Source organism: Herpailurus yagouaroundi, unplaced genomic scaffold (genome assembly GCF_014898765.1).
Source record: "Herpailurus yagouaroundi ecotype Mexico unplaced genomic scaffold, PumYag 215, whole genome shotgun sequence".
Taxonomy (NCBI): domain Eukaryota; kingdom Metazoa; phylum Chordata; class Mammalia; order Carnivora; family Felidae; genus Herpailurus; species Herpailurus yagouaroundi.
The window spans coordinates 9,982,405-10,005,891 of record NW_024412446.1 but is presented as its reverse complement, the minus strand read 5'-3'; the positions used below and the strand labels follow the sequence as shown (position 1 = coordinate 10,005,891).

The 23,487-nt window shown below is 55.0% G+C and overlaps 1 protein-coding gene and 1 long non-coding RNA gene across 2 annotated transcripts in view; both read left to right on the top strand.

Moving 5' to 3' along the window:
* Positions 1–3,204: 3,204 nt before the first annotated feature.
* Positions 3,205–23,487, top strand: part of RTN4RL1 (reticulon 4 receptor like 1) — a 73,329-nt gene continuing 53,046 nt past the window's right edge. Inside the window, exon 1 of the mRNA XM_040455507.1 lies at positions 3,205–3,719. Within this exon, the coding sequence (XP_040311441.1) occupies positions 3,707–3,719 (13 nt within the window). The 5' untranslated portion in view covers positions 3,205–3,706. The remainder of the gene's footprint in view (positions 3,720–23,487) is intronic.
* On the top strand, positions 4,297–7,778 carry LOC121017323 (uncharacterized). The gene is made up of 2 exons (XR_005784721.1): positions 4,297–5,012; positions 6,479–7,778. It is a non-coding gene; the product is annotated as an uncharacterized LOC121017323 (long non-coding RNA).

The window sequence follows — 23,487 nt, the reverse complement described above, 5'->3', positions numbered from 1 at the left end:
CAGTGAGGCAGCCTTGACGTTTGGAAGAGCAGAGTACCTGCAGGACTGGCCCTCAACAAGGTCTGCCCTAGAGAGCAAAGGTCCCCCAGGGCTGTTTGCCCATCCAGCCCTCTGGCACCATCTTCCTCTTTTGGTGGTGGTGATGTGAGCACTGCTGGCCCCTTAAGGTAGCTCTGTGGCCTCAGGCTCCCCTGGAGGCCCTCCTTGCTTGGAAACTCCTAATTAAAGTGCATGGAGAAGTGAAAAACAAGCAGCCAGGGACAGGCCCTGCCTGGGAGGCTGCCCAGAGAAGAGGGATATATGGGCTGGCTGAGAGTGAGCAGCCAAGGGGAGGGCCAGAAAGGGTCGATGCTCTGCCCCTCAGGCCACTGACCGATGCTCTTAGGACAGTTACAACTTTGGACTGAACTGTGGCCAACATCGGTCTCAGGAACACCCCTCTTGCCTTGATAAGAGTGCAGCCCGGAATGTCCCTGGTTCTTTGGACCCCTAGGGTGCAAGATCTCAATTCCAGGGATCCCCTGAGTCCAGCCCTTCCCCCTTCAGGACACGAAGTCCCAGCCAACGGGCAGCTTTAGTTCGGGCTGCAGCTGTGAGTTCGGCAAGGGGGTGGGTGGGGATTGGCTCTAGCAGAGTAGTGGCTTCTCCCTAGCAAGCACACCACCCCTTAGGGTCTTTCCCTAGGCAGAGGTGGGGCCTGTTGATGATGGAAGGCCCCCATCCTCATAACATTGCCCTACAGCCTCTGTGCTGAATGAGCTGTTCTTGCACCCATTAGGAAACCAGGTGAGGTCTAGAAGAACTAACATGTCCCCCAAGATACTGCAGTGAAGGACATTGAGGGCTGCCATTCAACTTGGGCTGAGAACACCTCCATCTGTTTGTGGGGGGTCTCCCTGCCTGAGTTACTCAGCAGTCTGAGTAATTACTGCCTGACAAGAAGGCAGGCACAGTGCACCCCCACGTTACACCACAACACCCGCCTACAGTCACCCCCACCCCCTGGCTGGACTCCAAAGCAGCATCCAGCCCTCCTGAGGCCTGAAATAACTCTGCTTCTCACACTCACGCCCAGCCCCAGCCAACTTTGCCTAAGATGCTAGAGTTTGTGGGGCAAGGGGGTTATGGGGAGGCAGCTCATGGAGTTGGAAGGAGGATTAGCATACCCTGATTCAGGCCTACACTTTGGCACTGATCTGCTCTGTGACATTGAGCAAGTCGTTCAGACTCCCTGAGCCTCAGTTAACTCATGGAGAGCCTCTGCAGTGCCCAGTGCCTTAAGTTCAGCTTTAATGTCTGCCTGGCAGGGCTCAGGCAGGGTGTGAGGTCAGTCCAGCCCTGCAGCTGGTCAAAGCTAAGAGAATGCCTCACCTTCAGTTCATCCCAAGATGGACCAATCTTTTTTTATTTTTTTAAAGTTTATTTTGAGAGCGAGAGAGAGCAAGAGAGAGCACATGTGAGCAGAGGAGGGGCCAAAAGAGAGGGAGAGAGACTCCCAAGCAGGTTCCACACTGTCAGTGTGGAGCCCAACATGGGGCTCGAACTCATGAACTGTGAGATCATGACCTGAGCTGAAGCCAAGAGTCAGACGCTTAACCGACTGAGCCACCCAGGCACCCCCATGATGGACCAATCTTCTTAATCTTCAGACCAGAGTTACTTTTTCCACTACCAAGCATTTGCACATTCTCTTCTGCCTGGAATGTCCTTTTTCCTTCTCCGCCCTCAAGACCCAACCTAAATGGCATCTCTTTAGTGAAGATTTCCTTGATGGTCCTTCACCCCCTTACAAAGCTAGCAGAGCCCCCTCCCACACTTGATGTCTCCTCGTCATATTCTAAGATGGCTTGTGGGTCTTTCTTCCTAAACTATGCCATAAGCTTCTGGAAGTCCATATCTATGTAGTTAGCTCAAATACAGAGCCTGGGTGCCATTGAATGCATGTGTGAATGAATGATACTGGCCTTCTTTTGAACCTTCCTATCATACCAAGTTTTTCTCCATGGAATCACAACTCATTCTCACTTCAGTTAGCTCTCTTAGACATCACCTGCTCAAAGCAGCACTCCCTGACCCCCTCATATCAACTCTGTACTATATCCTGCTTTTTCTTCCAAGCACTGCCTGATCTCGACTTTTTTCATTTGCTCCCTATTAACTATAAACTCCACAAAGGCAGGGACCTTGTCTTTTCCATTGGCTGAATCCCTAGGAATAGTAGTGTCCCACAGGATAGACCCTCAATAAATGTGTATTGAATGAGTGACTTAGCCCACTTTTTCCTTTCCTAGGACCCCTCTTATCCCAGGCCAGTAGGGGGTGCCGCCTCCACCCAGGATCTCTCCAGGCCTGAACCTTCTCAGCTCAACTCAACTGGCCCCCCATGGGGCCAGCTTTCTAGGCGGTGCCTCCACCATCTTTCAGGAAGCCCCGGGCGGGGTCTGTGTAGACTGAAGGAGACCAGGGAACCCCCTAGGCGGGGATAGCCTACTTGAGCCCCACTTTGGTTCTTCTCTTTCTCTAGGATTTACAACTGGGCCTCACTGAATGCTTGCTGAATGGACTAGACCAGCCTGGGCGTTCGCCACACCTCCCCCCGCCAAAAGAATAGTATCGGGGGACGGTGGATGTGAAGCGGCTGGGTCCGCGGGAGCTGTCCTGGGCGAGGAGGAGCCGTCGAGCCTCCGAGAAGCAAGCGGAGCCGGCTAGAGAGGATATGGGCAGGGGTGCTGACTTGTGACTGGGGTCTCATGGCGGTTGTCTTCCTGCCCCAGCTGGTGGGCAGAGCGCACGCTTCCAGCCGCCTGTCTCGGTGACCTCCAGCCGGGAAGGGCGAGCGGGCGGGGGTTGGGCTGCGGGTGCGAGCTCCGGGAAGCCCGAGGGGCCCGGGAGGGGCTTTCGAGTGACCCGACGGCCGGCCCGGGGCTGGGGCAGGTACTTGGACCAACGCGGGCCAAGGATCGTCCCCGGGGGCGGGCGCCGCGAAAACACCTTGGGAGGCGGCGCCGTGCGGCTGAGCGCCGCTGCCCTGGGAATAGGACGGCGCTCGGCACCGCGAGCTGAGAGCACTTTCATAAATTTTGTATGGGAGGCGCTCCGTGAGCGGGGGCGGGGAGCGGAGCGAGAGGGAGGGAGCTAGCGAGCGAGCGAGGGAAGGAGGGAGGGAGGAGGAAAGGTGGGGGAAGCCGGGGGGTTGGGGGGAGGAAGGGAGGCGCCCCGCTCCGCCGATCACCGGGTCCTGCAAACGCGCGCCGGGCGCTTTCCCCGGAGCTCGGCGGTGCGTGCGAGCGCCCTTTTGCAGCAGCCGCGGCGGCGGCGGCGGCCCGAGGGGGCGGAAAGGAGGGGGCCGCAGCCCGGCGGCCGGGCGGCCGGGGGGCGGCGTCCCCTCTCAAAACCGCCTGCAAAGAGCTCGGGGCTGCAGAGGCAGGCCGCCGGCTCCGCGGAGCAAGCCGCTTGTCCCGGGGCTGAACGAGCGCGCCGGGCTGCCAGGCAGCGCCGCGGTTGCTAGTGGGCGCCGGTGCCCTCGGCGCGGGGCTCGGGCTCACCATGCCCCTGAGGGGCCTGGCTGCCGGGCACAAGCGGATCCCCGGCTTGCCCCCGCCTCGACGCGCTCGGATTAGCTGCAGCCGGCGCCCAAGGATTTGAATCCGGACTCCGGGAGGGAGCGCGCCTAGGCCGACCTCGGAGTGGCGGCCCCACGGCCAACATGCTTCGCAAAGGTGAGTTGGAGCTGAAGGGGCAAGTTGGAGTTGAGTGTGCACGGGACAGAGCCGCGAGGCTGGGAGCCGCCTGAGAGCTGCCCGGCGCCGGGGCTCCTGGCCGGGGAAGCAGCCCCTGGCGGGCTGGCGGGCTTTGCGGGGACGCACCTGCGGAGGGGTTGCTGCTGGAGCTCAAGCCCCTGTCGGTGACCAGTTGCGAGACACGGGATTTGCTCCGTGGATCTAGCGGCCAGGCCTAGGGATCTGGCTCGGCGAGGTCATTTAGAGACCACAGTGAGCTGCCCATGATGGAAGGGGAGGTGGCCTTCTGGGACCTTTGCTTTGCCATTATAAAGTTTTGCAGTTGCAGGCTCCATCCCCTGCGCGGGCACATGCTGCCAGTTCTGCCGCTTTGACCGTGCCGGGTGTAGCCCGCGCTCCAGTGCGGCCAGCGGTCAGTGACCGCGGGCCCGGGCGCTCACTGCGCGCCCTTGCTTCTCAGGCGGGGCCCGGACACGGGCACCTTTCCTGCAGTCTGCTTTGGTCCTCAGGGACGGGCTCTGGGTACCCAGCAGCCGAGGGAAGGTGGCCAGCGCCTGATGTCCGGTTCTTCAAAGTTTCCTCTCTGACTGGAGCAGAAAAAAGCGAAGGCGGGGGGCAGCGCGGGTTGCGGGGGGCAGCGCGGGTTGCGTGCGCGGCAGGTGCCAGGCTCAACTTGAGGGGAGCTGGCCCCGCGCGACCACCTAACCACGACCCTCCCTCTCCCTCCGCCGCCCGGCTCATTGCAGAGCGTTGCAAAGTTGGCGCGGGTGCTGGGGAAGTCCCGCCGCGCCCCCACGTGGCTGCCGCGCGGGGAGCTGTCCCCAGGGCCCAGGGAGGGCAGGTGACCACGCCGTGAGCCCGCAAGCCCCGTCTCCAGCTACCCCGGCCTCTGCGTCTGCCTCCCTCCCTTTCCAGGTCCGGGCGAACTGCGGCGCTCCGCCGGGACCCTCTCGTCCCTGGACCCGGCCGGGTGGCCGGCGAGTCTCGGCGCCTGTGTCTGGCGACCCGGGCCCTGCGGGAGCCGGTTGAGGCGAGAGCTCAGGTAGCTGAGGGGCCTGATCCCTGCGCTCAGCGCTCCTGCCTTAATCCGCCCCTGTTTCCATGGCAACAGACCGAGGTGTCGTAAGCACAGGATTCTGACCTCACAGTAGGATAGGGAAGGAGAAAACGGGCAGGGGGAGGTGGCGGAGGAATGGGAAGCGAAGCCTCAAGATGGGCGGAGAGGAGCAGGCGTGGGGGTCACGGAGGAGACCCCACTAGCAGGTGGGACAGGTGGGTGAAGAAACCACACCTTCGCTGGACGCAGTAAAGGCTCTGTGGTGGTCCAGGCTTGCTCAGGCCTGCCGGGAAGCCTTGGTTGCCCCATCGTGTCAATAGTCACAAACTTGTGTGTGACTTGTGTCTTCCACGTGGGCCTGGGCAGTGCGGGGGAAACGCTGGCTGCCTTTTACTGTGGTGTGGGAAAAGTCCCTGCGGCTGTTTGGAGAAACAAACCACTTCACGGATACACCCAGTTCCTTTTCTCTGCAGAAAGAGACTAAAAGTCCTCTCAGCAGCTAGCGGTGCTGGCCTGAGTGCACACAGAAGGGGCTTTTTACAGAACTGAGCAGAAGCCCAGGCCTGAGAAGCTTCGGCCTGGAGTGTGTAGACTTGCCCTGGTGCGTAAGGCTTCCCAGGCAGTTTTAAAAAGCCGCCATGTCTGGGTTGCCTCGTCTGTGATGGAGATAATAGAGGGAAACTGACATCTCATTTTCCTTTTGGTCTGTGTTGTCTTTTGGCAGTTTCTAGTTTAAAGTGAGCCACAAAGCAGCCCATGCACTTCATTTATATGGCTTAGGTGCCCAGGGAGGCTTGAGTAACCTCCAGGAGCCTGTCTTTCCCATCCAGAGACCCAACCTGGAATGAGCCCAGTGCATCCTGGGGGCTGCTCCCCTTGGAGGAGACTCACTTACCCTGCTCAAGAGGTGGCTGCTGGAGGCTTGGCAGTCATATGTGTTCACCACTTGGGCTATTTTTCCCTTCCTTCATGGCTTGGTTGATGAGAGAGTTTCTTCCAGCAGAGAGTTTCTTCCAGCAAAGAGGTTTCCACCTGGATTGACCAGGGGAAAACAGAGCAGAAAAACCTTTTGCTGGGCTATGCTCGACTCCAGTGGCCTGCAGCCTCCTGCTGGGACATTGTGTGGGCAAAGGACTTTTATTTTGGTCCTTTGCTGGACACTCTTCTCTCTCTGTCCCTGATTGTGATCACCAGGACTTGTTTCTTTTGCACACATGTACAAGACACTCGGATTCTCCGTGTGGATTCTAGGTATGTGCTGAAAGCCAAAGGTATGCCTGAGGCCAATGCCAAGGGAGGTGGCCATTGAAGTGTTTGCTTCTCGGATTGTTCCCCAAAGCTCCAAGCAAAATGTTACAGGGTGGGTTCAGACAATTGTTGCAGTTTCCCTGCCTATCAGCTGCAGGGCCCTGCATGGGGTCCTAGACCCGAGGGAGTTTTATAGTCCAGCTTTGGAAGAGGGCTTGAAAAAAGAAAGAAAGAGCTGCCATTCCTAGATCCTGGGAGCAGAGTGGAAGAGAAAAACCCTCTTTTCTGTAAAGGGTTGGGCTCGTGGGCTTGACAATGGAGTGCTTTGTGGATTTAGGAGGCTCAGTGTCTGAAGCCCCAGAGGAGGAAGGCAGTGAGCGTAGGCATTCGGTCATGAGGGTCATTGCTCTGATTTCTGGTTGTCCTGTTACAGCAAGCTGGGTCCTGTCTTCTGGCAGGACATTTTAGGAATTGCGTGCGCTGCCTTGCATCCCTTCAGGAAAGGACTCTACTGGCCACAGCCCCACCTCTGTGAACCAGAACAGCCTGAGTCGTCAGTGGATCCTGCTGCTGACAGTGCTAGTAGCTGAAGGCTTCAGCTGCTGCCTGCCCTCTTTTCCATCTCCTGGCCTACCCTGGCAGAACCAGGGATATAAAAAGCAAGCCTCTGGTCAGAGATGAGAGGCAGGCAGAGCAAGCCAGGCCCCGAGCCACCCAGCACCATCCAGGAAGAAAGAGCAGCCCTGTTGGGGGTTTTGCTTTGCCAGAAGTGGCCTGCTTAAGGTCAGGATCTATGGTTTTCATTTTTAGAGCTATAAAAACAGAATGCAAATCAACAGCCTCTGGGCTAATAAAGAACCTGTCCTTAAAGTTTTTGTCTTGTTAAGCAAGGAAATAGAGTGCCAAATAGGCTTTGTTAAGTGGCAGTCTAATTAATAATTTAAAATCTTGTAGCTGTCTTTCATTAGAATTTATCTGTACATCAACCACAAAATCAGTCAAACACACTCATTTATAAGTTAATGCCATCTTTGAATAATTCAGCAAGAGCTAGATTAAGGTCTGCAGTCCAGTAAGATGCATTTTGTTCTTTTGGTTTCCCTAGCCAGATGGGCTGGCCTGGTGGCTGGATTGGGTCTCCTTTGTGTGAAGAAGGAGGGGAGGCAGAGGGAGGAAGGGACCATGGGGTTGTCAGTGCTTCGTCCATTTGATCCCTGAGGTTCCCTAGGTGACCTGAGAGTCTCCATGTGGCCAGGGGTGAGCAGGCTCCATCTCTTGGAGCTATCCATAACATGGCCCTCTTTAGCTCCGATGGAGAGGAGAAGGGAGGAGTGTTCCACCAACAGCCAAGACACTTCTCTTTCCGCTGCAGAGGAAGTGTAGAGCGGAAATACAAGAGCCCTGCTTGAGAGGGTTGAGATATGAGGCTTTTGTATCCCAAACCCCGGTGCAGAAGTGGAATTTCAGTCTTCCCAGCCTAATTCTGTCCCCGCTCAGGGAAGGCAGCCTGGTGGAACCAATGTCACCAAAACAGCTTCTATCACTGGGAGCCTCTGGGCTGCTTCTTTCCTCAAAGTTCCTCGTCCTTGTGCCGGGAAAGAGAAGCCAGGAGGAGGAATTTTAGGGGAGCACCGGGACACAACCAACAGAAGAAGAGAGGCAGAGCGAGTTGCTAAATAAAGCCCATGCATGCATTTTCTCATCAGGAGCCAGAATAAAAGCAAGGAAAGCAGCGTATTGTTTCCCTTGTGAGCTCAGACCACACGGAAAATGTGTTTTGGTTCGATTCCTGTCATGCCAATACGTGGCCAAATCCTCATTGCAGCTCTCAGGTCCCTTTTTGACAGACAAGCTGTTCCAGACCCAAACTCCGAGCATGGGCACACGGGCTCCTGCACTGCAGGAAGGAATCCCGGAGTTTGTGGTCTCCATCTCGGGCTGCTGCTCCTGAGCCCTCTAGAGGGTTCAAGGGCACTATTTATGGACACCAGGTAGATAACTGGAGCAGACGGTGGACTTGACACCAGCAGAGGTTCTTGGCCAGGTTCGAAAAGGGGAAGTCTTGTTAGGAAGAGGAAGATGCAGGTGTCTGTCCCCTGACCTGTGGCATAGTTGACAGCAGATGAGGCTGAGGAGGGAGGCTTGTGGGGTGAATTCAACTCTGAGCTTTGGAGTCACAGCCTGAAAAAGGACACAGCAGAAGTTCCCTTGCTGGAGATGAGAAGGAGGGGGCAGGCATCATGAAGGATGTCAAGAACGGATCTGTTTGGTACCATCTGCAGCAAAGTAGTGGTTAAGGTTAAAACAGAGAGGAGATGACAGGGAGAGAACAGATGGCCAAGGAAGCAAAATAGCTGGTGAAACGGGAACAGAGCCTCCAGGGACAGCAGAAGGCAGGACCTCCGCGCACAGTGCCGGAAGCAGCCCTTTCTCGGGTGCGCTGGCCAGGCCACCCTGAGTAGAAGTGAGTCGGAGAGAAGAGTGGGACAGGGACTTCAGGGTGAGGGTTTCCTCAAGGCCTGGGAGAAGACCCAGGGAGACATTAGCTCCAAGGTTAAGGGGCCCAGAGCAGGGACTTCCTTGGATGCCTTTGAATTGGGGAGAGGAGGCACGCTGACTTGGTTGGTGTCCATCACCACGGCAAGGCAAAGCCACCTTGGGTCTTAGAGCATGTGTGGTTGAGCCCACTGGGAGGAGGTATGCATGCTGGCTGGAAACAGGGGCAGCAAAGATCCACTTGTGCCCATCCGTGTCCATGCAGCGGCAATAGCTGCTTGTAATTACTGATGGGCCGGGCTAAGTGACGCCACACCTTATGTCACGTGATCTCCATAATCACCCTTTGAGGTCAGTCTGTACTTGCCCCTGCTATACAGATATGGAAACTGAGGCATGACAAATGAAGTCCCTTGTCCTGGGTCACTCAGCTGGCACACTGTTGAGTCAGAATGCAATCCCAGATCTGTCTGCCACCACACTCTTTCACTTGTTCTCTTGACCCCTAAACTCCACTGTCTCACGTGCCCATCTGCCTTGAATTCCTATGACATTTGTTTTGCGGGATGCTGGACACTGATGAATCATTTGTATCTTGTTACAGAGCTCCCTGGTAGTTCCCAGGCACTCCCCTTCTGGTCTACCCCCAGGAGCATCTCCGGCTGGGGCCTGGGGCTCGAGGACCCTGAGTCATTGTCCCACCTGTCCTCTTCTTCCCTGCCCCTCTTTGTATTTGGCCAGATACGCCCTCACCTACTGCCTTCTGCTGTGGTTTCTTCGTGACACAGATGGGACAGTGGGCCAGCACCATCCTGCCTGCTTTCGCGCCCTTGAGAAAGGCCGGGACGTGGTTTATTTGGGGGCTGGATCTTGCCACTATGTTGCTCTTCCTGGCTGACCTCGTAGACCTGTGAACAGCCACCCTCCAGACTGGCTGGTGCTTGTGTGGAGAGCAACGGCCCCAGGATGTGGCTCAGGTGGATGGTAGTGGCAGGTCCCTCCACCTGTATCTGCCCCCCACCTCTGGGGTTCTCCCTCCCTCCTGGGGTGGCACTCCCATGGTCCAGCCCTAGTCTGTTAGCTGGACTGTAATGCAGAGCTCAGAGTGGTCTTCTAGAAGGGACTTCTCCTGCCCCCTTCAGAACATGTTTGAATCCTCTGAGTGAGAGCTCTCATCCACCATGGTGAGGCAAGGTGTCTGATCTCACAGATAGGCTGGTGCTTCCGAGCCTGTGATTATTGTCTAATCAGTCAGCGAAGTTGGGATCCAAAACAGCAAACAGCTCTGCTATCTGATTCAGAAGAGTTGCCCTGGAGGCCTCCGTGTTGGCACAATACCGTGTGTGTGTGTGTGTGTGTGTGTGTGTGTGTGTGCAGAAACACACCTGGCAAGCGTGCAACAAGCTCCGGACGTGTGGGAGCCAGAAGTGTGCTGAGTGCATGTGCCCGACCTACTGGCCCTGGAGCCTATGTCAGCACCTGCACCTTGAGTCCGCCGGTGCCTCGTTGGTGCCGTTGGTGAGCTGGCGAACTGCTCAGTGGGGGACTCCAGGGGTGAGTGGGCCAGTGCTCCGTGCACTGCACGTCGGTGACCAGGCTTGGGGAGCAGGTATGTGGCTCCCCTGCACGGCTGGGGGCGCCAAGTGGCTTCTAGGGGACAGACCTCCGCAGGCCCTGGACCTGGGCCTCTTGGCGGCTCCCTGGGCTGATCCCAGAGGGCTGTGGCAGCATAGTCAGGGTGCGTCCACGGGAAATGGAGGAAGAGCCTTTTTTACGTCAGAGAAAAGCTGGGCTCCCGGCTCTCAGCCCACTGAGGTGGTATGAAAGTTTGCTTCTGCCTCTAAAATTGCCCTCGCAGAGCCTGCCATCTCTCTCCGGGCTCTTGTGCCAACACATAGTGAAGGGGGCCTTTACGTATGCTTGTATAGAGAGATTCATGAGGCCCTGGGGGGAAAATTGGCATTCTTCTCACAATGATTTATTTATAGGGCGATTGGATGATGGGGATATGGAGGCTAAGGTGCCTCCATTAGTGAGAAGCACACAAGGCAGGAAGCCTTGCTCTGTATTTGACATTTAGTGGGGCGACTCCTACCAGGGAGCTGCTTTCTCTTTGAGAAGGTTTTGCCTTTCATGTTCTATTCATGGGCTTGTCTGAGCAGTCTGGGAGAAGGAAGGAGCGTGCAGGGCAGTGGGTTGCCCGGCTGAGGCTGGCCAGCCTAGGGGGCGGCAGGGCCCGGTAGGTCACGCTGTGGCCGATGTGGGGCAGGCTGGGCAGGCCTGACGCTGGGGGCCAGCAGCTCTGTTCCCGCGCCAAGGGCCACCTCGTTGGTATGTGCTGTGCTCAGTGTGTCATTTGGTGTTTCCTCTCCCGTCTGTCTCTATTTTCACCGGCCCCCAGGCTCTGCCTCGAACAGCGGCTCTGTGTGACCCCGGCTTCGGCTTGGCCGTGGCCCTTTTCTTCCTAGGGACTGTGGGGTTGTAGAAAGAATACCAAAGTTGGAGTCCCAGGGCTGTGTTAGGTTCCATCTCTGTGGCTGACTCACTAGGACCCTGGGTACGTTTCTTCCTCCGTTTCCCCATCTGTAACCTGACTAGATTGATGACTTTTCAAGTGTTTTTTGGAAGTAGAGCAGTTTCTTCGAATGATAGCCACTGACAGAGCCCAGAGTATAAAACAGATAAGCGTATGTGGCCCTGATCAGAGCTGGGGACAGGGGCCTCCAGCTCTGGCCTCCCTGCCATCCCAACAGCCCCTCCAGGAGATCAGGGAGTCTCCTGTGGTCCCGTTTGGCAAGGCAGCGCCCACAGGAAGGCCACTGGGTGTGCTGTGTGTTGCGTGTTAACAAAGGGACCCAACACTGCCTGCAGGACCGGAGGCCCAGCGCTCTCCTGCGTGGGAGGGGTTGTTTCCCGCTCTCCTTTTGGACCCGCTGTGACTCTGAGAGGCGCTGTCTACACGTGGTGTCTCCTTGCCCTCACCTCCCTCTTACTCCTCCACCCAGACTTCCGGCTGTGTCCTCTGTCACTCGACTGTGGCTTGATGCTGACCCTACCAGACATTTTCCTGGGCTCATCTGACCTTCTGGTGGCATTTGACTGGGTTGGCCACAGTTTCCCCTTGGCTTCCCTGATGGCAGCTCCCCTGGTCTTTCCCTACTTTGCTCGCCCACAGAGCAGGCTGCTCCTTCTCAGCCTACTTTGCCAACCCCACTACTTCCTGCCATCCTCAAGTGTGGCACCTCCCCAAGCATCGCCCTGGGCGCTGTCTCACCCCCTCTCTCACCTCTGGGGGGACTTCTGCATGCCCATGGCCGCAGCTCCTGCTTGCTAACTCCCGCACATCCATCTCAGCCGAGGTGTTGCTTCTGCTGTCCGGGGCCATCCGTTCCACCGCGCCCACCCCCCTGCGCCCAGCGCTGCTTCCGCTGGCAGCCGCACAGACCCCTCCTACTCAACGTGTTTGAAACTCTCCTCCTACTTCTACCTGAGCTCGCAGCAAACCCACTCCTTCCCCACATACCCCCACCATCTTGGCATCTGGCACCATCAACCTCCCAGGCACCCTCAGCTCAAGAACCGGGCCCACGATGATGACCCCTCTCACCTCACCCCTTCCCATCAGTCCGTCTCAAAGTGCCACCCTTCCCCCCTCAGCAGCCTTCACGCCTGCCCCTCTCCCTGCCTCGACCCTAGCCCAGACTGCCTTCTTCTCCCTGACCTTATGGGCAGCTCCCTGCCACCTCTCTTGCCTTCACCCAATCCAGGTTTTACGCTGTGGCCACATTCTACAATGCCACCTGCTCTCATCCCCTCCCATGCTTAAACACCTTCAGGGATTTCTTTTCCTTCGGGGGATGGTCCAGACTTTTCAGTTGGGCGTCCTATCATTTTCTGTGCTTCCTAGTCATTGTACTCAACCTATTTGATTACAATTGCTTTTACATTATCTGCCCTCCTCATTGGAAGGTAAGTTCAGTGAGGAGACCGGTTACTCTTTACCCCCTGGCCCTCCAGATCTGCTCTCTGTCGCAGGAGGTTGGCCTGTCCAACGTCAGCAATGAGCTCCCACCCTCTCGCTTCCAGTTGGGTTCAACCCATGGTGAGTCACTGTGAGCTCTAATGTCCCTCCATCATCCCCCAAAGATTTTCCCAGAAGCGCAGCCTGAGAAGAGGATTCAAGTTTAAGATGTATGTTTGGGAGGCATCCTAGAAAATGCCAGTAGGCGAGTCGGAAGTGTGACAGAGAAGGGAAGAAGCCAATGATGGGCCTGTGGTTGAGCAAATTAACACTGTGGGCAACCAGAACTCAAGCCCACCGGGGAATTTGGGGATACAGTCTTGGAACACGCACCTCAAAGTTCCCTCCACACAAGGGAGGGAGGGAGTAGGGGTGTTTATACGCGGCTCCTATCCATCATTGGCTGAGTGTTGTTCCTGGTGTAGGGATTCATTCCCCCCTCACTGTTGGCCTGCTCTGTGGGTGAGCACAGCCAGCCCCACTGCTAGAAAAAGCCCTCCGGCAAAGAAATGCAGGTTCTGCTAGTTGGAAGTCAGGCTGGTGCGTGCTGAAATGCTGAAAGCCAGGGATAGGCAGGCCTTCACAGCATCTGCTACACAGCTCCTGCCAGGGAGGCTCCAGGTCCAAGAGAGCCTCCTCCCCTCAGCCCCAGGGTGGGGTGGAGGTGGGGTGAATGGCATTATCTCTTGGGGTTTCCCTACCCAGGTCCTCTGACTACTATGCACTCATCTAATTAATCTGAGCATGCGCTCTGCTGTTCCTATCAGGACGCGATTAAAACAGCATCGGGCACAAAATAAAATGTAGCACATAGTGACACTTGGTGAATAGTGTTGAATCAGTAACTAATGTCATGTCTTCATGAATTGTTTGGAAATGTTGATTCAAGGGAGCCTGGGTGGCTCAGTCAGCTGAGCGTCTGACTCTTGATTTCAGCTCAGGTCATGATCCTGGGGTTGTGGGATCGAGCCTCTGCTGCTTAGGATTCTCTCTCTCCCTCTGCTCCTTTCCCCCACTCACACACTCTCTCTCTCTCTCTCTGCCCCTCTCCCCCACTATCACATACACACTCTCTCAAATTAAAAAAAAAAGAAAGAAAGAAAAAGAAAGAAAGAAAGAAAGAAAGAAAGAAAAATGTTGATTCAATATTGTACACATAAGTTGGAACCCAAAAAACTTAGTACTAAAACCTAACTTTTAAGTTGTTTTAAAACCTAATTTTTAGGGGCGCCTGGGTGGCTCAGTTGACTAAGCGTCTGATTCAGCTCAGGTCATGATCTCACAGTTTGTGGTTTTGAGCCCCGCGTCGGGCTCTGTGCTGACAGCTCAGAGCCTGGAGCCTGCTTCAGATTCTGTCTCCCTCTCTCTCTCTGCCCCTCCCTGACTCATGCTCTGTCTGTCTCTCAAAAATAAATAAACATTAAAAAATTTTTTTAAACCTAATTTTTAAATTGTTCTGTAACCATAAAAAAATCAAACCATGATAATCTGGAGCTTAAAAAATAGAAAAAGAGGGACACATGGATGGCTCAGTTGGTTAAGCATCCAACTCTTGATTTTAGCTCAGGTCATGAGCTCATGGTTTGTGAGATAAAGCCCTGTGTCGGGCTCTGTGCAGAGCCTGTTTGGGATATTCTCTCTCTCTCTCTCTCTCTCTCTCTCTCTCTGCCCCTACCCTGCTCATGCTCTCTCTCTCTCTCTCTCTCTCTCTCAAAATAAAAACATAAATATTTAAAAAGAAAGAAAAGAAAAAAGAACAGAGACTAAGTAAGGTGAGGGAGAGCTCTTTGCAGCTATCCAAGCTGCTTCTACTTGGGAAGAGCTCTCCAGGCAGAGGGAACAGCAAGTGCAAAGGCCCTGAGGCAGGAGCATTTTTTGATACAATACCTGACTGCTTCTGGGCTACGGCTTTAGTACCAGCAACCAAGAAGACACACATTTTTTTCTCCCCAAGTCTTACAGCTTTCCCTGTTCAGTGACTCATTAAAAAAATTTTTTTAACGTTTATTTATTTTGAAAGAGAGAGAGAGTGAGAGAGAGAATGGTGGTGGGGGGAGGGGCAGAGAGAGGGAGACAGAATCCAAAGCAGGCTCCAGGCTCCGAGCTATCAGCACAGAGCCCAACGTGGGGATGGAACCCACGAGCTGTGAGATCACGACATGAGCCAAAGTGCTCAACTGACTGAGCCACCCAGGTGCCCCCGCAGTGCCTCGTTAAAAGCAGAAAAGGCAGGGCAGGTCCTACTGGCCCCAGATTACAGATGAGGACACTGAGTCTCAGAGGGGCTACATGGCTGGTCCAGGGCCCAGGGTTGCTGCTGCCTCACCCCAGCCCAGCTCTGTTCCTCTGTGGCCCCAGGAAGCTAGGAGGTACAGAAAGACGGGCCAGCTGGACCACAGAGGACATCTAACAGGACTGGAGCTGTGTTGGGAAAAGAAATAGCACTCTCACTCTGAAAAGTTTAAGGTTGTACTTGGCAGATTTTTATAGAACAAAATTTGCACTATTGATTCTGTGGCAAATAAAAACCTCTTGTGGACGCTCTGGGCTTCAGAGATCTGAAATGTTTAAATGAGACTGGCCCGAACACGAGGAGATAAGCCCAGCTCAGGTGGTGCCTGGGGTGAGGAGCCGGCCTCTTTTGTCTTCTCTCCCATCTGTGAAAATGACTTGTTACTTTGAACTGCTTCTTCTCCTCGAAGGGAGGGAGGGCTCCCAGGTTGTTGTCCAGGCCCCAGGCCTGCAACCTAAATAAAACCTCTGAGCAGAGGGAGAGGCCAAGGCAGTTCACGGGGCCACACTTAGGAGAATGCACCAGGCAAGGGGGACATTGTGCCACCAAATCGTGGGCCCTGGGGCTGCCTCGAGGTAGCGGCGGGTTCGCATCTTCCTGTAATTGGCCCACCGCCCCTGGTGGGCTGCTATTTCTGCTCCCTCCAGTGGACAGATCTGATTGCAGGGGTTCAAGGTAGCTGGCTGGAAATGGGAGGTTATTGCAAGGAGATGAGGGAGTGGGACTCCAGAAGCCTCCAGGAAAGGGAGGAGCTCTAGGAGGCCGCAGCCTCTCTGTGGTGCCTCTCCTTCCCCCCAGTCCAGCTGCCCCGGCTTCTGCCCCACTGTCTGCACGCATGACTTGTCACCTTGGACAAAGCCCAATATGGTCTCCCAGGGCTGCTTGCTCTTTAAGATGGCCTTTTACCTCCTCCCGCTGCTAATTGCCTCACATTCTTTGTATCCCAGAAGGAAGACCCCAGTTGAGCCAGCCACGTTTACCATGTTATAGATCCCAGGCACCTATGAATTGTCTATCTATCCAGGGAGGTGCTGGCTGTCTTTTATCCTGCCAGCCAAGAGGAGTATGGGAGGGTCTCTCCATTGACAAACATTTAACAGCCATTGAGTACCTCCCTACTGCTGGCGTGGCTCTAAGGATGAATAAAACCAAGTCTTCTCTTCTTATTGAGCCTCCTGGTGGGGGGAGAGAGACAATGAATGGCTTTTTTCTGTCAAGTAGGGATAGGTGCTTAGGAGAAAAGCCTGTTAGGGGCGCTTGGGTGGCTCAGTGGATCAAGCGTCCAACTCTTGATTTGGGCTCAGGTCCTGATCCCATGAACCATGGGATTGAACCCCGCAGCCTGCTTGGGATTCGCTCTCTCTCCCTCTCTCTCTGCTCCTACGCTGCTCGCACTATCTCTTTCCCTCAAAATAAGTAAACAAACACTAAAAAAAAAAAAAAGAAAGAAAAGAAAAGCCTGTTAGAGGGTTAATTAAGGAACAGAGCGTGACCAGAGAGGTATTTTAGAATGACTGGGAAGCTTTTCTGATAAAGGCGACATTTGAACAGAGGCCCAAGTAAAGTGAGGGAGGGCTCTTCTGCAGCTATCTGAGCTCCTTCTGCTTGGGAAGAGCTCTCCAGGCAGAGGGAACCGCAAGTGCAAGGCCCTGAGGTGGGAGTGTTCTTGATACAATACCTGGCTGCCTTGGGCTGGGGCTGGGGCTGGGGCTGGGGCTGGGGCTGTAGGCAGGGCTGGCATTCGGGTATAGCCCGGGGAGCAGTTTCAAGTTCCTTTGGAGAGGACTAGAGCTTGGTGTCAGTCCCAAGTCCGTTAGCCACTTGGCTAGGGGGAGGAGCCAAAGCACAAACCAAAGCAACATTATGGCAGGAAGAGGAGTGGTGGGTCTAAGGCGTCCCTCTTTCTCACTGAGATCAGACACTTCTCCTTATCGGCCGTTAACGCAGCCCAGTCTGCAGCCTGAGTACAAGGTCACAGATCGGTTCCCATAAGCTCTTCCCTTTTATTCCAAAGCATGAAACACAGAACTTAATTCTGTGTATGGTCTTGTCTTTTTCATTTTATACGTCAGCCTTTTCTCCCCAATTAGACCCTCATCTCAGACCAGGCCTGAGCCCCTGTGCTCTCTTGTATTTGTTTCCTAAATAACCAAACTCTCACTCTGGACCAGGTACTGTGGGGAGTGAGCGACCCAGCCCCACTCAGGAAATCTACCATCTGATGGGAGAGAGAAGCCACACACCGGAAGAGAAAGGCCAGGGTAGGGTGACAGAGAAGGTGTTTTCAAGCCCGTGAGGCAGGTGGCTCAAAGGCTTTGTGGGCAGAGGAGGGCCCGGAAGGAATCGGCAGGTTGGAAAGATTGGAGAGCGAGGGACAAGTGTACATAGACCATGATGGCTGTTCGTGGCATGGGGTGGTGGCCTCTCAGTTGTAGAACAGAATGGGGGAGCCCGATTGTTGCAGAAACCTAAGAACCAGGGAGGAGGAGGGTCGGTTGACTCATCAGCCACTGAGTAGAATTTTCGAACTCCCCAAATAATGCATACCCATGACAGAAAACATTGGATTGGCAAAAGGAAGAAAATCACTGTAATCCCACACCCCGAGAATGAAGTGTGGGGTATCCTGTGCCGCTTCCCCACATTCATGCAAATGGGCCCTGTCTTGTTGAATCTACAGTGTATCTCAAACATTAGGGTGAGTAATTTCCAGGTTGGTAATTCTCTCTCTCTCTCTTTTTTATTTAAAAATTTTTTTAATGTTTATTTCTGAGACAGAGAAAGACAGAGCATGAGTGGGGGAGGGGCAGAGAAAGAGAGAGACACAGAATCCGAAGCAGGCTCCAGGCTCTGAGCTGTCAGCACAGAGCCCGACACGGGGCTCGAACTCACAAACTGCGAGATCGTGACCTGAGCCGAAGTCAGTCGCTCAACCAACTGAGCCACCCAGGTGCCCCAGCTCTTTTTTTTTTTTTTTTTTTTTTTAAGTTTTATTTATTTAAGTAACCTCTACACCCAACGTGGGGCTCGAACTTACAACCCCGAGATTGAGTCGCACACCCTTCCGACTGAGCCAGCCAGGCGCCCCTCTAGGTTGGTAATTCTAAACCTATTTTAATGGCTGCAAAATGTTCCATTGTATGACTGCCCATCCCCTCAGGTTGTGCACAGAGGCTGTTTCCAGCTTTTTGCTGTTAGAGGTGTTAGCCAACACCTGTGCCCATGCCTTAGTCCATGTGCTGTATGGACTGCTGAGCTGGAGAAGGAAAGAAGGGTGAGAGGTCAAGGTCTTTACAGACAGCCAGGTGTGTGGAGGCCATCGTGCAGTGTCAGTGACACCTGTTAGGTGGGCAGGCTTGATACTACCCCAAGTAGCAGCCAGCTAGACCTGAAGCCTTCTGGCTATTTGCAGAGGAGGAAGGTCCGTGTGTGTGTGTGTGTGTGTGTGTGTACACGTGTGTTGTGGCCATGAACATGGCCTAGGTCTCTAGTGAAACAGGCTTTGGGTGAACCAGAGGGGAAGATGTATAGAGGCTTTAGTTTTCCTTGGGTTTGGGGTAGAACCAAAAACTCCTGAGGATGGACTTTGAGGAAGAGCATTCTCTTTGCTCCTGATTTGGACCAGGGGATTTGTGTGGTTTTGACAGTTTTGTAGGCCTTTTCATATTTGGTGCTGGAAGGGACCTTATATAGCTCAGCTGAGGAGACCAAAGCCCAGAGAATGGCTGTGGCTTGCCCAACATCGTACAACATTAGGAGTGGTTGGCTGATGAGTACTCCAGAATGTCCAAAGCAGGCTGCTTGCTGGCCGGTAACATTAGTAACGTGCGCCATATCTATCCAGGACCCTGTCCCCAGTCTCTTCCTGCTCCTGTAACCCAGCGGAGGACACAGTGCTAGTGGCTCTCCTTGCTTAGTGGAGGCCAGTAGGGAGGGCTCGTTGCAGGGGTCAGTGGACAAGCCCTTCCCTTCCTAGTGGGTTGGCTAGGCACACAGGATCTGGCCAGACCCAGTTCAAGTCCTGGGAATGACCTGATTTCTCTGAACTTAAGTTTTTCCAAAATGGGACAACTGATAAGATACCTGCCTTGTTGGGGCACCTGGGTGGCTCAGTCGATTGAGCCGTCCGACTTTGGCTCAGGTCATGATCTCACGGTCTGTAGAGTTTGAGCCCCGCGTCGGGCTCTGTGCTGCTCTGTGCGTCAGGCCTGGAGCCTGCTTCGGATTCTGTCTCCCTCTCTCTCTGCCCCTCCCCCGCTTGTGCTCTGTCTCTCTCTGTCAAGAATAAAAAAAAAGAGTACCTGCCTTGTAAGGTGGTAAAGATGAAACAAGCTAATCCTGATAAAGTTCTTGGCACTTGACTGCGACAGGGGCTCAGCAAATGCCCTCAATGTTAGTAGTAACATTGTGTCATCCTGTGTCATCCTTCCTGCAGACCAGATCTCAATACCCTGTGAAGTTTTGCCTCTTTGTGACCAGAGCTGAGTCAGAGTGGTCAGGCTGACACAGGCCAGCCGTGGCCAGGAGCAAGAGTCTCAGGACCAGAGGGGATGGCTCACCTTGGGCAGAGAGGGCTACTCTGTGTGGGGAGGACTGACTCTGTCCTGACCTCCCTGACCCCTCTGCCTAGGGTCAGGAGAAGGCCCCTGAGACAATGCAGGGGGAACAATGGAAAGCATCACCCAGCAACCACCTGCCTAAGCCCTCACCTCTACTCAGTGGCTTCTTCCTTCTCTTCCAAACAAGGTCTCCCCAGTCAGAGAGGAAAACCCAGTCCCAGCCCAGGGCCTTCATCTCCTGATCTGTGAAATAGTCACTGTTTTTTTGCCTGGTTCCTCTGGAACTTATTTCTGGTCTTCCCAGGCTTCCTTGCTGTCTCTGTATCTTGAGCTAAGTAGATGAGACCAAGAGCTGTGGAGTAGGACAAGTGGGAACCAGGGCCCTGCTCTGCCACTTAACCAGCTGCCTGACCTTGCCTGACCAAATGCTTTTAATTCTGCGGGCCTCAGTTTCATCATCTGAAATATGGGGCTAATGCGACCTGCCTCTTGGGGTTCTGAGAATTCTTGACAAATGGTTGTAAAGTGCCTTCCAGGCATGTAGCAAGGCCTCAGTGAGACAATGCTGTTGTTCTGTCTTTATCATCCAATGCCTCTTATTCAATAGCCATATGCCAGGGCCTACTGTGTGCCAGGCTCTGTGGGGACGCTGAGAACTGAAACGAATGCCATAGTCCTCTTCTCATGGCCTTTTTCCTCATTGTAGATCCCTCTCTGCTTGCTTCTAGGCCCCACCTAGGAAGATGGGGGTGTTAACCTCTTGGGTATCAGGCCTTAGGGGGCCCTGGTACTGCCGGATGCCTCTGTATCTTTGCACTAGGCTGACCACCTGACCCCTTTTCAACAGGCTGATACAATCATGGGAGGAGAAGGGTGTGTCTGGGGAGCTGGCCCTGCTTGAAGCCCGCAGAAGCTCCAGGGCGAGTTCTGTCACCTCCCCTAGGAAGGAGCCCAGAATGGATTTCTCTCTCTGGCTACTTCCTTAAAAAGAACGGGAACACTGAGAGCAGTGGAGGGAGAGAAAGAGCTAAGGACACCTGCCTGCCACGGGTCCAGCCTATGCAGCCCAAAATGGGACACACCGACCCCTCCCACCCCACCCCCTCCCTCCACTGCGATAAAGCGTGGGCTCTTCCCTGTACCTGGGGTGTAGAGGTTCTGCTCACCTGTCTAGTACCACAGCCTTCTTCCACCCACTGGAAACTGGCCAGGGTGGTTTTCCTAACAGGCTAGCCACATTACAATCTCAACACAATTAACCAAAAAAAAAAAAAAAAAAAAAAAAATAGAGGGAGAGAGAAAAGAGAAAGAAAAGAAAATAGTCCTTGTGCAAATACTGCTGCAGTGTCTGTCAGGACCTAAGATCTGGTACTATCTATTTTTTAATAATTGAGGGTAATAAATATGTATTTCTTTCTCCTCGCCACCCCCCCCTCCATCCTCCACAGCTTGTCAGCTCCCTGCGTCTCTCCTCTGATCAGACCAAGTCTTCCCCAAGCAAAAAAAAAAAAAAACCTTTAAGCAAAAAGGATTAAAGCCTTGAAAGTAGGTCTGCCTGAGCTCTCCCCCACCCTCTCCCTTCCCCTTCCCCAGGGCTGGTGGAGAAAGGCCCCTCTGGGGAGCTAGGGACAGGGGGGGAGGGGGGAGGGAGGAGGCGGTGGGTGGATGCAGCAAGTGGGGCGGGGGGAGGGATGGGGGCCAGTGGGGGCCTCTGGAACTGGGGACCATGCCACCCTCCCTCCCTGCAAGCCATCCAGTTCCAGTCTCTGGCTAGCCTGGGAGAAGCAGCCCCACCCACCCTCCTCTGCCCAGAGGACCAGGGTCCCCCAGTCCCCCAGAGTATCGGACGCAGGAAAGAGGGTTTTAGTCTCAGACAGCCCCAGCTTGGCTCTGCAACCTGGCTTTGTACTTTAGGGGCCTGTGTGATCTGGAGGCAAGCAACTGAATCTCAGTCGCTCAATCTGTAAAATGGAAATATAAGCTAGCTACCTAACAGAGGATCAAATAAGCCAGCCCAGTGCCTAGCACATGGTAAATACCAAATAAACGAAATAAGTTATCATGGTTATTTTGATCAGTAATCTCCCCCATCCCATGGTGCTCCACCGTTCCCAAGGGCCTGCCAGGCACACCTATTGTTCACGCAGCATTGCTCACACCATGTGCAGAGGGGGTTGAACCCAAGGCTGGGTGGTGTGTTAGGAGCCCTGCTCGAGGATGTTGGGGCCGGTAGGTGACAGAACTGGAACTTAAAATGGGACTTGTATCCCCTCCTCCACTTCCTGTCCTGATATGCTTTCCTCCACCCTGTGAGGCTTCCTGCCACCCAGTTTCCCCCACTCTGGGCCCAAGAATGAAACCAGGAACCAATCCAGGGAAGGTCTGGCCTGGCTGGGAAGACCAAGACCAGGGCAGGCGTGGCCGTGGCCGATGCTTGGTGGACCCGCCTTCCTCTCCCTGCAGCTGCCAGCCTTCCAGTTCTGCTGAGGCAGCAGCCCAGGCCCGAGTCGGCCTTCCTCCCTCCGAGCTGGGCACATGCACACAGGGCTGGCTGCAGACGGGTGGGGGGGGGGGCAGTGTCCCTGCACCCACCCAGGCCCAGAGCCCCTGGCCTGCTCCAGTAGTCAGTGCTTGGCCACATGGCCTCTAGGGCCCCACTGCCAGCCCCCGGGGACAGCCCTGCCCTCGCTGCTGTGGGCTTGAGCTGGGAGAGGAGAGGCAAGGCCCGGAGGCCGGAGGGCAGGAAAAGCTGGGAGGGAGGTGGCTATTTATAGCCAGCTTTGCTTTTGTTCCTTTTCCAGCAATGCTTCTCTTTAAATAGGAGCAGGGCTGAAGGCTGCAGCTCTTCCCCAGCCGCCTGTAGTCAGAGCGCATGCGTGCTGTGTGTGTGTGTGTGTGTGTGTGTGTGTGCGCGCGCGCGCTCACGTCTGTGCGTGCACAGGGGTGTCACACATGTATAGGGATGGAGTGGGGGTGGACACTTTGGTGCACGTGTGTGAATGTGTGCCGGGATGAGGGAATGGTCCGCTCTGTGTGCATGCTATGCCAGCATGTACAGAGGTACAGATGGGTGTTCTTTGGGTGTAAATGTGTGTGTGCTGGCATATACACATGCACGTATAGGGGATGGGGCAGCTCTTAGTATGTACGCACGTGAGCGTGTTTATAAGGTGGGCACACGCGAGACAGTCGGGCGGCCTCTCCTTAATTGATGTGTGCGTGTGTGTATGCATATGTACCCATATATGTATAGAGGGGTGGTGTGGACAAGTGTGTGTCTCCATGTGTAGAATGTGGTGTAAGCAGCTCTTTACGGGAGTGTAATAGGATTGTGGGAGGGTGGTCATGCCCTTGTGTGTGCATGGGAGTTAGTGTGGTAGTGTATGTGGGAGTGGAGGGACCAGAAGGGCAGCTCTTACTGTGTGTATTCTCACTGCGCTGGGGGAGGGCACGGCTGTGTTCTCCACCTCCCATGGGCCTATTCCATGTGTGGAATAGTAAATGGGTGACTAGCAGGTGTGTGTGTGCCCACGTAAAGGGACTCCGGGGTCCTATCTGGCTGCCGAAGGAGGGTGTCAAACCCGCCCCCCGGCAGGCAGTTTCGGAGCACTCCCAGAGCCACCCCCTCCCCGTTGGGTCCCTGCCAGGCTAGACCACTTGCTTTCTCACTCCCTGCTTCCAAGCCTGCCAGGCCGGTGGGCAGAGCGTGGGGTGAGCCAGATGAGGAAACCATCGGGCTTTGGGGTGGACCTGGGTGCCCAGTCTGGCTCCGCATCGACCCTTCCCTACCTCGATTTCACATCTGTAGAATGGGAGAGTGGAGCCCTCTGGGGGCTGCTGTTGGGCTAGGAGAGATCGCACTAGTGGTGCGGTTTAGCATAGCTTGGGCTCTGGGGACCGCGGCCTGTCGGGGCGGGTCGCGTGGGGCCGGGGCCGGGTTCCCAAGTCCGCCGGCAGGACCTTCGGGCGGGCGGCGGCGGGGTTAGCAGAGCGCGGGGCGTCGCTCGCGGCCCTCGCCCGGCCTTGGCGCCCGAGAGGTGGGAATCGTTTCCAGGGCGGGCGGCGGCTCCCCG